Source organism: Polypterus senegalus, chromosome 3, assembly GCF_016835505.1.
Source record: "Polypterus senegalus isolate Bchr_013 chromosome 3, ASM1683550v1, whole genome shotgun sequence".
In the NCBI taxonomy this organism is placed as follows: Eukaryota; Metazoa; Chordata; class Cladistia; order Polypteriformes; family Polypteridae; genus Polypterus; species Polypterus senegalus.
In genome coordinates this window covers 13323325-13339398 of record NC_053156.1, presented here as the reverse complement: position 1 = coordinate 13339398, position 16074 = coordinate 13323325, and the positions used below count along the sequence as shown (strand labels likewise).

At 37.1% G+C, this 16074-nt stretch overlaps 1 protein-coding gene across 4 annotated transcripts in view; it reads right to left on the bottom strand.

The window, feature by feature from the left end:
• The window catches only part of LOC120524854 (sodium channel protein type 8 subunit alpha), a 331764-nt gene that overhangs the window by 271899 nt on the left and 43791 nt on the right, over positions 1-16074 (bottom strand). For all 4 annotated transcript variants that reach the window (XM_039746647.1, XM_039746649.1, XM_039746646.1 and 1 more), the window contains exon 2: positions 8898-9232. In XM_039746647.1, coding sequence (XP_039602581.1) covers positions 8898-9173 — 276 coding nt within the window. In that variant the 5' untranslated portion in view covers positions 9174-9232. The remainder of the gene's footprint in view (positions 1-8897; positions 9233-16074) is intronic.

Here is a 16074-nt window from a genome sequence, read left to right as displayed (position 1 = left end):
TATCACTAGATTCAAATCAAGGCAAGATTATTATTCTCAATAGCATTCTTATTTTAGAGTGGCTGAAAGTGCTGCCGATAGAGTTTTTTAATACTTGTGGAAATCTTTCAAATAATCTAAAAGGAGTCTTTCTTATTTTCATTTTCTTCTAGCTCTCCTTTGGTGATGCCTGGAGTTATGGTCAGTTTGATCAGGTTATTCTGCTGAGCACTGAAAGCGGACAATAAAGGGGCTTTGCCATGATTACTGACAGATGCAACATCAAAAACGTTTGTTGTGCTACATTAATTTTTTTAGTTATTATTTATAACATATCATTCTATTAGAGCTGTTTATTGATATTAATAAAGTCAAATATTCTTTTATTGTCCTGCTATATTCTTCTTAAATACATAGTCACTGGGGTTTAGCAACTAAGCATTTCACTACATGCTGTATTGTATGCATAAGTTGTATGTGACCAATAAAATATAAATTGATGTTACTGTCTTTGATAGGGCAGCACGGTGGGGCGGCGGTATCACTGCTGCCTCACAGTAAGTTGGCCTGGGTTCACTTCCCGAGTCCTCCCTGCATGGAGTTTGCATGTTCTCCTCTTGTCTGCGTGGGTTTCCTCCCACAGTCCAAAGACATGAAGGTTAGGTGCATTGATGATCCTAAAATTGTCCATAGTATGTTCTTTTTGTTTGGGGGTCGGGGGATGGGGGTGTGCCCTGCGGTGGACTGACGCCCTGCCCAGGGATTTGTTCCTGCCTTGTGCCCTGTGTTGGCTGGGATTGGCTGCAGCAGACCCCATGACCCTGTATTAGAATATAACGGGTTGGATAATGACAGACTGTCTTTAATGGTAGTTTGAACATTGGTGAACTACTGGAGTGTGGCGCTAAGGTCTGGACAACCAACCTGTCAAAAACAAATGGCTTCTGAGAATAGTGAAAGTTAGTTTTTCTTATTTCTATTGTGAGCATTATATTTATACTTTTTGCTTTAAATTATTCATATTTAATCTGTAAATGTTACACATATATGTGATTCTATGCACAATGATGACTACCTCGGTGCACTGTGATAAATGCAGCATATTTCCTTCCTCAACAGGTTGTCCTGACAATGACATTAGAATTTGTTGTTCCTTTCTGTTACTTTTAGTATAGAATTTGGACATTTAGAAAAAGAAAATGAGTTGACTTCTATAATATTTCATTTTAAGCAAGGATTTACTATACATTTGTCTCAATTGTTCATGTGAGAAAAACTATTCTCCAACCAGTACATATTTCTCCAAATTCTTCTGTACAATACCATCATGAGTTAATGCGAGTTAAGTTGAATCTTTTCATTAAGACAACTGAGAAGTTAACAGAAAACCTGTAATGAATATTAAGGTATCAAAACAAAATGTAATACGACTGATAGCTACAAATAAGAAACTAAACTAGGTAATGTAAAAACATTCAAAAAATGATAAATTGTTACATAATAATAACAATTATTAAAATTAATAATAATATTCTTTATATATAAACAACATTCTGCACTTGAGATGTATGAACAAAGGTCATTAAGCTTTAAATGAAAAAATAGTGAATGCTAAAGGAGAAATGAAACAGTTTACCATTACAATACTGACACTGAGTGCACTGGAAATAATTTGAATTGCTGCTTTAATATACAGTATATTAAAAGAACAGGAAATCAGAAAGGCGCACAAACTATTCTAGCAGTACAAACAGCAAAGAAAGAGATGGGCATACAGTAACTTAGTGACAGACTGCTGATGCTGTGCCATGGAGATGAGCTTTGGCAAATGAATATATGAACAGAAGAGCTTTAGGACCAATTTGAAAAATTAATATTCAATAAGGAAGAAGAAAACGAGATACAAACCTACATTTAGAAAATTAGAATTTTCCATCTGGCTCAACTTTTGGTAAAATAAATAAACCTTTAGTTTCAGTCATAAGTTAGTTTTTATTTAGGAGTTCTGAAAACTACTTGACCGCAAAACTCTATCAGTATGTATTACACCTGATGTGTGACTTTCATAATGGAAATGGAACTTGGAGGGTAGGAGTAAGAGAGCATTAATGAGGCTTCTGGCTGCCCTTTATACTTTGGGCTATGTTACTCATTTCTGTCTGCACATGGCTAAGAATGCATAAGCAGATCAATATATCAGTCAAGCTTTGAGTAAGTCGGAGGTCTGTATGAACAGAAAACATTATTTGATGCCTTTATTAGTATGATTTGCTGGGTTTCACTCCAAGCCACAGAAAATGCCTAGAAACAAATGAAGGTATTATGATCTAAGTTTTTATGAGCATATGGTGCAAAAGCATTTACAAATAATATAATTAGTTCCTGTTGTGATGTGAGATTTTGCATATAAGTTGATAAATATTTTGCATGTCTTTATTTGTAACTTAGGCAAAGCAATGTAATATTAGTGTTACATTAGTGAGAAGCATTCATGTTTACAAACCCCCCACCAGGACTGGGTCTCTTTGAATTTTACGACAGGATTTGGGGGATATGCCTCAAAGCAGTTTAGCAAGTGTTTCTCTGCTGTTTCTCAGTCAACCCCCATAGGAAAGCCAGGCTGCCTAACTGCCAAGCTTTACCTTAACATATGGTCTTGGGGGGGTTGGCAGGTGTGAAGATGTTCTATTCCCCCATTGGTCTGAAGTATGGCTTTTTGGAACTGGCTTATATCAGAAGCCTTTAAGTACCATGATGTCATATTGGCTCTAGGGGTTGGACAGAACATCTATAAATCTGCTTGCTTAACCTCACTCTCTCTCTCTCTTACTAACATCTGATGAAGGAGCAGTTCTCTCTCTTACCAAACTGATGAACTGAAAGGACAACACAATGGAGAGCACAGCTCGGCAGCCATATTAAGACAGGCATGCGGCCTGTTCTGAAGAAAGCTGACCACAAATTATGCCTTAAGTAGAGACATTTTTTAGTAACTAATAACAAGTCTATGTGCCGCCTGAAACTACACATCACCATTTATCTGGTTGTATGGTTGTCAATATTCAAATGTATTTTGCATATTGTTATTATTTATGACTTTTATCAATAATACATTGATATTATGTTAAGTTACATTATTTTATGTGTAACTTAACTCCTGCTTGTCTTTTACTACACCTAATTGGCTGAGGTTATAGTTGTAGGAGGGAAGGTGGGGAGAAGTTACAGTGGTGTGAAAAACTATTTGCCCCCTTCCTGATTTCGTATTCTTTTGCATGTTTGTCACACAAAATGTTTCTGATCATCAAACACATTTAACCATTAGTCAAATATAACACAAGTAAACACAAAATGCAGTTTTTAAATGATGGTTTTTATTATTTAGGGAGAAAAAAAAATCCAAACCTACGTGGCCCTTGTTGAAAAAATAATTGCCCCCTGAACCTAATAACTGGTTGGGCCACCCTTAGCAGCAATAACTGCAATCAAGCGTTTGCGATAACTTGCAATGAGTCTTTTACAGCGCTCTGGAGGAATTTTGGCACATTCATCTTTGCAGAATTGTTGTAATTCAGCTTTATTTGAGGGTTTTCTAGCATGAACCGCCTTTTTAAGGTCATGCCATAGCATCTCAATTGGATTCAGGTCAGGACTTTGACTAGGCCACTCCAAAGTCTTCATTTTGTTTTTCTTCAGCCATTCAGAGGTGGATTTGCTGGTGTGTTTTGGGTCATTGTCTTTTTGCAGCACCCAAGATCGCTTTAGCTTGAGTTGACGAACAGATGGCCGGACATTCTCCTTCAGGATTTTTTGGTAGACAGTAGAATTCATGGTTCCATCTATCACAGCAAGCCTTCCAGGTCTTGAAGCAGCAAAACAACCCCAGACCATCACACTACCACCACCATATTTTACTGTTGGTATGATGTTCTTTTCTGAAATGCTGTGTTCCTTTTACGCCAGATGTAACGGGACATTTGCCTTCCAAAAGTTCAACTTTTGTCTCATCAGTCCACAAGGTATTTTCCCAAAAGTCTTGGCAATCATTGAGATGTTTCTTAGCAAAATTGAGACGAGCCCTAATGTTCTTTTTGCTTAACAGTGGTTTGCCTTGGAAATCTGCCATGCAGGCCGTTTTGCCCAGTCTCTTTCTTATGGTGGAGTCGTGAACACTGACCTTAATTGAGGCAAGTGAGGCCTGCAGTTCTTTAGACGTTGTCCTGGGGTCTTTTGTGACCTCTCGGATGAGTCGTCTCTGCACTCTTGGGGTAATTTTGGTCAGCCGGCCACTCCTGAGAAGGTTCACCACTGTTCCATGTTTTTACCATTTGTGGATAATGGCTCTCACTGTGGTTCGCTTGAGTCCCAAAGCTTTAGAAATGCCTTTATAACCTTTACCAGACTGATAGATCTCAATTACTTCTGTTCTCATTTGTTCCTGAATTTCTTTGGATCTTGGCATGATGTCTAGCTTTTGAGGTGCTTTTGGTCTACTTCTCTGTGTCAGGCAGCTCCTATTGAAGTGATTTCTTGATTGAAACAGGTGTGGCAGTAATCAGGCCTGGGGGTGGCTACGGAAATTGAACTCAGGTGTGATACACCCCAGTTAGATTATTTTTGAACAAGGGGGCAATTACTTTTTCACACAGGGCCATGTAGGTTTGGATTTTTCTTCTCCCTAAATAACAAAAACCATCATTTAAAAACTGCATTTTGTGTTTACTTGTGTTATATTTGACTAATGGTTAAATGTATTTGATGATCAGAAACATTTTGTGTGACAAACATGCAAAAGAATACGAAATCAGGAAGGGGGCAAATAGTTTTTCACACCACCTTAGTTTATTACAACACCTTATGAACAGTGGTGAGTCTGGGAGATTTGAGGCATTCTGACAAAGGCTACTTATTAATAATACAAAAGGGGAAAGTAGTGCAATATATTACTCTACCAGGACAAAACAGTTGCTCAATAACTTTAATATAAATGTTGAATTCATATTGTTAATTTAACCATTTAGATCTGTTTGAAAATTGTAATGTAACAAAGTGTTAATTTACATATGCGGAAAAGATAACACCATGAAGCCAAATAGAGACACAGGCAAAATGGAAGGCAAAGTCTAACAACATAAGAGCAAGAACTGAGTGTTTAGTTTAAAGAGTGCTAAACAAACTTAAAGTGACTAACATTTCTTAAGTTGCATATCTGGAATACTCAAATACATGAACATTAGGAGATTTCCTAGAACTTTATACAGCTTTCCCTTTAAACGCTGCATCATGTTATAAGCTAAACATGCCTCTTGTGCACTACCACCCAGAATCAGTGACCATGTTCACTGCAGATACTGTGATGGCAAGAATAGTGTGGCACCATAGGTGCACCATAACTCACGAGCAAAATATAAACACAGGGACAATAAAAAAGAATGCCTTAACAAGTACTAAAGAGAATTCAAAAATCATTTAAATGGAATGCAAAATGTTCACACAGCGTGACCAAGCAGCATGGTTGTCTGTTTACTGCTGGGATAAGACATGCAATGACTCCACCAGTCTCCTTATTATTACCTTTGCTGTGATTCTAGATGTTTCCTCTAACAACAGTGCACAACAAAAATGAGCACTTCTGTTTGCAGACATGGTACTTAGCTGCACAAACGCTATGCATGCAACATACTTGCCAGATATATAAAAAAATGACTAAAAGGAAAATAATGCAAATTTAATTATTCCTGTCTAGTGTGCATCTTGTAATTTAAAAAGTTACATTGTAATGGTGGTTTCTTACACTACAAGCAGTCACTAAAAACTGCACACAATTTGACCCTTTATTTTAGATAAATAATCAAATACCACTCATGTTGCAAATCATCTCTTTTGGTTAACAGGACAACAGACAAGAAAAACTTGGCAGTCACACTGAGCTTTGATTCAACTTTGTCTTTCTAGACCTTAAATACCCATCATCCACCGAGACAAGCAACTGTGTTGACCGAAACGTCATTCAATCCATGTAGTTTTTCTAACTAACAGTAATTTGATTCATATTTTGTCATATACTTCACTGCCCCCTCTAGCTGATCATCAGCATATTGACTTTCGGAGCTTAAAACACAGTTTATTCATCTTTTTCTACTTACAGTGGAACCTTGGATTGTGAGCATAATTCGTTCCGGAAACGTGGTTGTAATCCAAAGCACTCATATATCAAAGTGAATTTCCCCATAAGAAATAATGGAAACTCAGATGATTCGTTCCACAACCCAAAACTATTCATATAAAAATGATTAATACAAAATATAAAGTAAAAATACATGAAACAAATTAACCTGCACTTTACCTTTGAAAAGAATCATGGCTGGTGTGAGTGAGTTTCTAAACTCTTTTGGGATAAAACCCAACAGGAGGACATGCGGAAGATCATCCTGAAGCAACCGCAGGCTCCCAGCGCTGTAGCAGTTCACCATAAAAGCGAATCCGAAAAGATTGCGGACATGCTATAAGCGCCTGCCATCGATGGGTGATGCAAGGAACATTATAAATACAGGGCACAGTATTACTTGGCCACTAATCTGGCCCCCCCGATCCTGCCTGACTGCTGTGTCTGTGTATAGGTGAGCGGCAGATCTCGCTACAATAAATAACCGCGCTGTTCCTGTTTCAAGCTGAATAAAGCTGGTGTCGCTAAATGACGGAGACTCAGCTTCGTGTTTTGGGGTGCAAGACAGAGACTCCACGTTACGCACACACACACACACGTGTGGGTCACCATGCTATAGTAAACAGTATACGCTCATGCGGATGTTGACTATATGAGTGAGGCACACCAAGTGAGCCCCATAGACATAGAATTACTAGACGCCGCATGATCAGCAGCATCGTACATCAACCTCGCTGCCATATTGCAAGTGGCACTGCTGTGGAGTGAAGTAATGGATAAAGGTGCCTCACACATGTGCTGCTTGGGATTGTACAAACCGCTGTCCGCTCCAAATCAGATCCTGGAGGATTACATATCATAGGTAAGGCTGAAAAATTCTTATGGTTATATTTGGCCATTAGAAAATCCTGTTTTATAATCTTAGCACTCAAGGTCACCTTACAATAAAACTCGAGCTCCCATAGCACTGAGTCTGATGTGTGGTACAGAAAGTCGAGCTGCAGATGAGGATCTGAGTGAGCGAGAGGATCGTCAGTCTGTAGGAGATCAGTGAGGCGTGGAGAGCTTTAAATGTTCAGAGCGGGATTTAGTATTGTAATCTGTAGTGAACAGGGAGCCAGTGAAGGTGACAGAGAATCGGTGTGATATGGTCAGTGGATTTAGAACAGCAGGTTATTATTCTGGCAGCAGAAATTTGAAGAAGTTGTAAGCGATGGATATGTTTTCGTGGGATGCCAGTTAGAATAGCATTACAGTAATCTATACGCGAAGTGACTCGGGCATTAACCGATACTTCAGTTCTGTGTTGCATAAGAACAGGACGAAGTCTACAAATGTTTTGGAGATGAAAGGCAGCCCAAGAAATGTTACTTATATGGGAGGAATTATTTAATAATAATAATAATAATTATTATTATTTAATAATTGCCATTATTAGTGTATAAATGGATATAAAAATTGCATTTAAACGATTCGCCAAAATCATTGTTGTATGTTGCATGTAAAAGATACTGTTTTAGACATTACTGTCTTTTCATCAGAAAACTAAGTTTCCGCGTCTACCTGTATAAGTTTAAATGGCACTTTTGCCACTCGAAATATGGCGGGCGTGCTGCTGTATCGCGTCGACTGGGCAACACAGTGAATGCGGCGTCTATCTATATACGTTTATGCTGAGCCCGAGAATGGGAGACAATTACCCACAATCCCGCAGAGACAGAGAGAGACGAACCATCAGCTCAGTTGTGATCACATTATGCTCAGCAGACAAAGCATATACGTACACTCACAAACCAAGTTACTCGCAATCCAAGGTTCCACTTGTACATCCCTTTGTTTTCTTCTTGTATCATATTATGAGTAACTACAAGGGTCAGAATCTATTACGCCGCTGAACAGGTCTCTCTTGCTTTAAGAGTGAAGATTTTCTGTTCTGGCCAACAGATTGTCAGCCAAGTAAAAACACACAGCAAAAAAATCACTATAAAAGCAAGATATAACATGGCAGGAAAAAGACAGTCATACAGTATAGTCAACTTTACAATGGACTAATTAATGGAAAAATAAGTAAATGCTAACCCCATACTGCAAACAAAATTGAAAAGAATGATTGAGAACATTTTAGCTGTGTAGCCTTAATACCTATTAGAAGATAAATCTACCACTGAATCATATGAAATTTAAAAAGATATATTTTGCGCAAAATGTGAAATTATGCTAGTATTGCTTTAAGCATTTAAAAATAGAAATGCTACGCATAATAATGTTAAAACCTAAAACACCAAATAAAATTTTTGAACATTCAAAACAAACCCATGCAATTTTAATTCGGCCTCAATTTGTTGTAATTAAAATATTACTTTATCATCACAGACAGCATAACAATAAAATAAAACTACTATTGAGTAAGTAATATTTGTCAATTAACAGAATAGCTGCAAGCTTTAGGGTAGCCTTCGGAAAAGAAGCATTTCTTTAAAAGCACCCGGAATCATTAAAGAAAAATAAAAAAAAAAACACAAGAAATGAAGTTTTCGTTCTTATAAAGAAGCTAAAATAAAAGAAGAGCTTTACTATAACTTGTTTTTCCTTTTAGCAGTATTATTACATATTTTCATTTTGACACCCAGAATATTTTACCTTACCCAACCTTTCCTGTAGAGTTATACAAGTAAGCACTTTTTGATTCATTCTGCTTTTTAAAGGTGAAATAAACTCTGAAATGTGTTTTTTTTTCCTTTAGATCACTCACTTTCTCATTCAAATAATAAGGGTCCAAGTCCTCCAATGGTACGGCAACCATGCCCGAGGGAATGTCGCCATAGATAAAAGGCAGGCTCTTGCCTGCTTCCAGATCACTATTGGGATGGGGCTTGTTATCGTCGTCGTCATCTCGATGACTGCTGTCGGGCTTTGGTGGCTTCTTGGCTTTCTCTTCACTAATGCGTTTCTCGATGGCAGCCAATGACTCACGTGTGAAAAGTTTGAAACTATCAGGTCCTGGTGGTGCAATAAGAGGCGCAGCCATCTTTTCATCCTGCAGCAAGCTTTTTTTTTTTAATTATGCAGCACCCAGGATAGCCAGCTCTGTGTGAGAAGAGGAACAGAGAAAGAGAAAAAGACAATTAATCAGTCAAGATGAAAGAAGATTGAGAAGATTAACTGTGTAAATGATGGCACAATGCCTTCCTGCATTCTGCAACTGCTTGGCTAATGGTGCTGTATATAATAATAATTCATTTTATTTATAAGGCACTTTACATTTGTAGTAAACCTCAAAGTGCTACATAAAAAAATTAAACAAAGACACAACAAGATAAAAACAAAGATAAAACAATAATTAGAGGCAATTTTGTTAAAATGCTTTCCTAAATAGAAAAGTCTTTAAATGTTTTTTAAAACAGCCCACAATCTGCTGTGGTCTCAGGTTCTCTGGTGGGGCATTCCAGAGCCATGGAGCGGCAACTGCAAAGGCTCGCTCACCCATTGTATGTAGTTTGGTCATCGGGGGGGCAAAGGTGGTAAGTATTTGCAAAACGGAGGTTTCTTGCAGTGGATTGTAATATAAGAAGTTCATTAAGGTATTGTGAAGCATGGTGAGTGTATTGTACTCAATACGGAGGTGCACTGGGCACCAATGAAGTGACCGAAGAATTGGTGAGATATGTTCATATTTCCGCACCCTCATTAGGATCCTTGCAGCACTATTTTGGATTTGTTGGAGCTTTTGAAGGCTGTTGCTGGGGATCCCAATGAGGAGTGAATTACAATTGTCCAGGCTGGAGGAGACAAAGGCATGAACCAGCTTTTCAGCATCACAAAGGGAAAGGCAGGGACAGAGTTTGGCAATGTTTCAAAGATGAAGGAATGCAGTTTTACAGAGGTGGTGGACATGTGTATCAAATGACAAGTGGGAGTCTAATTTGACACTCAAATTAGTAACAGAATGGGAGAAAGTAATGGTGTGGCCAGAAAAGGAAATACGGTTTATGGAGGAACAAAGTTGATGGGGGGTACCAATTAAAAAAGCTTCCGTTTTGGTGCTGTTCAGCTTAAGAAAGTTCTGCAGTAACTGTCTGCAGTAAGCGGACTTTAATTGCTCATTGTATCCAGGGAGAGAATGTTTTACATCAAATCTGGTGGCAAAGCTGTTCAACAAAAGAAAATCAGAAACACTGTGCACAAATTTTTCTTTTTTATTCATATAGAAAAAGCTTATGTTTTTGCCATCCAAATGAATTTTGGCTACTGAAAACTAATTTTATACTTATGTTATATATTGGCGGGTGTGGGGGATGAAAGGAATTTCAACTTTGCAAACTGTTGTTTTATCTTTCTGAGTTAACACACCAACTTGCCCAAAACAAGTCTAATAATAAAATTAACAGCTATGAATAATTTAGCTTTTGTTGATTTGCCCTTTGACATTGACAAGGGTGAAGCAATTCTGAACATTCACTCAGTAGTTTAGGGATAAAAATGGAAGGAAAAATGTCATTTACTGTCAGCAATATCTAGTACAAGGTCAGCTGTAACAGATTCATGTCATTCAGTACCACATCCTGTTTTTATAAAAGTAGCCTAAAAGATAATAAATCAATATCAATAATAAAATAAAGTAAAACATTCAGTGTGTTGGCATGGCACCCTGTCCAGGGTTGGATTTTTCCTTCCCTCAATGCTGTTTGGATAGAATTGATATTGTGACACTAAATTCTGTTAAACAGATTTGAATATAAGATGAAATAAAACAAGCAAACATTCTCCTGTTTTTTTCATAATGTAATTCTTTTACTCAAATAAAGTCAACCTCATCATTCATCAATAGGAGATGCTGATAGTGTCCTGTTCCACAGCAACACAATGTAGATGTAAATTATCAATACCTTGTACTCACAAGATCTCATCCATGCAATCGCTTTTTGCAGCAGGTGCCTCATAAACACATGGCTGGAATGTGATGTCTTGTTACTTTGAATTAAAGCTATGAGCCACAGAGTCCGAGGAACCTGCCCACCTCAGAGTTTGCGTCTCACATTTACAGTGCATAGTTAACTTTACATTCACATTTTACAGAGGGAAAAATGCCATTTATCCTCCAGATAAATGTACAGGCTTAATGGCAATCTTTTGGGTATGGCTTTCGTTTAGTTTGGAATACATGGCACCTGTTAAAATTATTATTTTTTTTTAATTTTATTGAATTTATTAAAATCAAGTAACACTCCATCTGCGGTGGGCTGGCACCCTGCCCGGGGTTTGTTCCTGCCTTGCGCCCTGTGTTGGCTGAGATTGGCTCCAGCAGACCCCTGTGACTCTGTAGTTAGGATATAGCGGGTTGGATAATGGATGGATGGAAATAGCACTCTATACACATAACTCACGTTTTACAAAAAGAAAAGGGTTCAAAACAAATCAACCCCTGAGAAAGAGAGCTAGGCCAGCAGTTTGTAGTAATTATTGGGAACTCCAACAGTATGACAATGACCTATATCCTATATTAAAGTGTATTTATATAATTAAACTATAGACCACCAGTGTTAACTGTTCATTTTTTATTAAAAAAAATATTTTGTAGGCTTATTGTTCAGGGACTATAGATTACAAAAATTTCCTTAAAATACATATTTTAACTAATAAAATATGTACAAAAATATTTATCCATAATGCATATGGCATGAAAGAAAATAAAATGCTAATAATTATAAGCTATCATATTGTTTCTTTTCTTCTCTAATGTACCTATCTGAAATAATGCTTAATTAAAAAAGTAGTTTTCACCATTTCTCTAATAACAAATATATATATATATATACACACACACACATACATACATACATATGCATATACATATACATATTTAGATATACATATTGTCACACACGTGTGTTTGGGGGACAACTAAAGGGCCTGAATAAATGTAATTTCATGCTGGACCAGGGGGTGGTGAAGAGTACTAATTCTCTCTCTCTCAATTCCTTGCAGACTATTCTTGGGAAATCTCGCCTAGTTCAGGGGCAACCAACGGCATCAAATCCGGTTCTGGTCCTGATGACATCACATCCTCTGCGAGCATTTAAAAGCCGCCATCTTAAAGACAATGACCAGTTCTGTTTTGGACTCAGTCATGTGAACATGACTGTTCTGTTTAATCAATTTTGCAGCCAGGAAATATTATATGGGTGGCTGCCCCGAACCTTCCCAATGTCTCTGGGTCGTTCTTATTACAATATATATATATATATATATAAATATACTGGTCACTGCCGAGAGTTGATTCTACAATACAATAAAATAAAAATAAAAAGAGTAATAACTTTGGAGGTCAATTATCACCCCGAAAGCGGATAGTAGACGTCACGTAGTATATGTGTACCAAATCTCAGGTCAATCGGTCAAACAATTTGTGAGCGACAGGTGATTTAAAATCCTGGACAGAAAAATGAACAGCCACGGTAGTGTATTATATATAAAGATTCTCACACAATCAATTGATGTTGGAAATTAAACCCTGCTTAAATATAAATATACTGCACTTATAGATTTACAGCTTTTTGATATTAAAATATACATTTACTAATATTCATACAGAAGTGTTTTTTTTTTCTTCAGTGTATCAGCTAGACATTCGTAATTCTTGAGTTGTAATTGTAAAATATGGATTACCATTTTCATTATGTAATACTTGTTTCCTACCAAAGCTTACACTGTATGTCACACAGCAACAAATAATAAACACAGTACAGATCTTTAAAAGCCTACTGTTTACTAAGCATTCAATTTCAAATTCATCTTGATCATTTCTTTTTCCAATTATAATTGTAAGTGTCTTCATTTTAAACCAGCTCGCTGTCTAAATTCCAGCAGTGTCGATTTTAATTTAAAGGACAAAATAAAGGTCTGAATTCCTTAAAGTAGCTTTTCTTGACACGTGTCTATTTGCACAGGACAATTTCTCTGATTACTTTTTTCAGTTTATTACTCCACTTTCTTTAATATAAAGGCTAACAATCACCTCTCGTTAACTGACAAAAGGCTCCACTGGCTGCTGTTTGTTTACAATGCAAGATGTTTGCTGCTGCTGCATAAAGGAGCACTGCAACTAAATTACCATAAAGTTTAGAAAAGCAGGGGCTGAAAACATTGGTTTTGGTGATTGCCATTTTTACCGATCACCAATCAAATCTCTTTTTTAAAATTGGCCGATTCCAATTGGCGGCCAATCAATTGTAGCGTCCCTACTGGATATTGCTTTTAACAGAAACAGTAAAACTCATGACCTTACCGCATTTATTTTATAAAGCCACATATTCTGTGGTGGAGTGGCAGAAACCCTGTACCTATCCCACTAGAATAAACTCAGGATAGGATGCTAGTCCAGCTCAAGGCATACTTAGTACACACGTATTCACACATACTGGATCAATTTAATGTTGACAATTCAAGTTAAGAAATGTATCCATCCGTCCAATAATAAATATATTTTATACAAGTGGTGGTTGCAGCGATTAGCACCTATCTTTGCAGCATCAGGTGCAAGGCAGAAACTAACTCTGGATGTGATGCCTATTCACTACAGAATACGTTCACACACAAAACCAAAATTAGGCAGTCTTTTAAGTAACTTTTCGGATTGACTTTAATGTTGTTCATATTGTTTGATCAGAAATATCACAATGCGTCAGCTTTAAATACTTAAGAAAATGGAATGATCTCCAGTGCTGCACTAACAAGCAGAATGTTTCAAATTAACTGCTGAATAAGTTGCAGATATCTCTCATCATTTTAAATAAGGTGTACAATGTGCAGAAAATATTTTTGAGCTCTGTATATCTATTTATATTTTAGGAGTGTTGCAAGGAGTACTGATGCTACAATATGCACTCTGGGTTTGAAAGTCATCCATGGTTATTGTCCATATGGAGTTTGCACATTCTCCCCACGTCCTTACAGCCTTTTCTCTGGAATCCTTGGTTTTCCCCTTATAAAGACATGTTTGTTAGGTTGATAGGTTAGTCGAGATTAGCCTTGTGTGTGTGTGTGTGTGTGTGTGTGGTAGCATGTCCTTTATTGGTTAATGCCTTGTGTGCAGTGTTGCTGGGCACGTTTGCAGGAGTTAAACCAAGGAGAATTCCTGAGCCGGGGGGCTAGTTAATTTTGGACGTGGGGCTATCACAAAAATTCTAATAACTAAAATAATATGAAAATTCACTTTTGTAAAAGACAATTCAAGTGCTTTTGTTAAGCCATTTCAAGTACTGTACACATTTCCAAGAAGATATCCAATGAACTTATTTCAAGAGCTTCTTTTTGCTATGACAAATGAATATTTAACTAGTGCATTAACTGGAATGAAAAAGAAATTAACATTTTTTGTTAAACAAATGTGTAAACAATGAGCAAATTTAAACTGCTTCTATTCTTCTTCACAGCTATGAAAATAAACAAAGAGTTCAAAAATATAAATGAAGAAAAGAACTGAAACATAAATTGCTGATAGATTGAGAGTAATCAAATCAAGTAATAAAAATAAATGCAAAATAAAGTAGCATTCTTTAGTCAATCATCAAATCAGAAACATTTTAAAACTTAACGAACGGCTCAGTTATTGTGTTCTTTGGTTGCATGTATGGCCTGCCATAGTAAGTACGGCAGCTGTAGTGGCTGTCTCTCCTGGCAAAGATGATATAAACTGGTGAGCAAGAGCACAAGCTATCTTGTAGTTTCTTAAAACACAAAATACTGAAACAAGCAAAACTTTCATTGAATCTGTGACACCAAGTGCCAGGAAATTGTTATTCACACCCCTTTCCTCTAAAATAAGCCCACCGCCATTTATGTCTCATATCTTGTTCTTGTATCATCGGCCTTAACCAATTTTCATTCTACTTTGAGGGGACGTCTTGAATTGTGCAGTATTGAGCAGTTTAGCAAATGCAGATTGCTGACAATCGGTTGAAAAGCTACTCTAGTCTGTAATTGTATAAATACTACCAAACAGCTGGATAAGAGGTATCCAAAACAAAAACTTGTCTTTTTCCTGGTTTTTGCAGTTTCAATAGAACGGTTAAGCAATAAACAGCTAAGTCATAGAGTTCAAGAGTGGTATTTTAGGGTTTTTAATGACAAATACTTCATTATGAAATTGGTGGTATTTACACTTTTTTCCTTTTCAAACTGCTTTCCTTCACATTTCATACTATTTCAAACCATCTCTTCTATTGTGTTCACTATGCAGCCTCTGGAGGTCTTTTCTGCCCACTGCTATCCATGCACTTCAGTGCTTCCTCACAATATCCTAGACTAAATGCTTATACTCCTTAAATTCATTTTGCTATTTCTGCACAATATATGTTTATTATTTATTTATCTATTTATAAATTGACTAGCTGTCCCCCTGTGGCTCCACCCACATAGTAGTGAAACAGGAAAGTGAGGAGGGCCCTGCCCGGCTCCCCACTCCTGACATCACGCCTCCCCCTCTTCTTGGTCCGCAGCCTCTGTCTCGGATTAGTGCGAATATATCACTCCTGCAAGCGAACTATGATACTTCGTGCGATGACAGAATTTGCAAAATCAACCGGAATGTTCAAGTAAATTCTAGGAAAAAACCTGATCTAAATCTGTTAAGTAGTTCTCTCATTCACTAGCTAAGCGGAGGTAAGGAACACATCCCAAGGCTAGCATGTAAGTGAGGAGGGCCCCGCTCCCTCCCCTCGGCCCACTGAATGTCTCTCAGATTTGTGCAAATAAATCAGTACTGCAAGTGAACTATGATACTTAGCACAATGAGAGAAGTAGCAAAATCAACCGGAATGTTCAAGCAAACTATAGAAAAATCTAAATCTGTTAATTAGTTCTCTCGTTAAAAGCAGACAGACATATAGACAAACAGAAAGATGTTGGATTATATGTGTATATATATATTA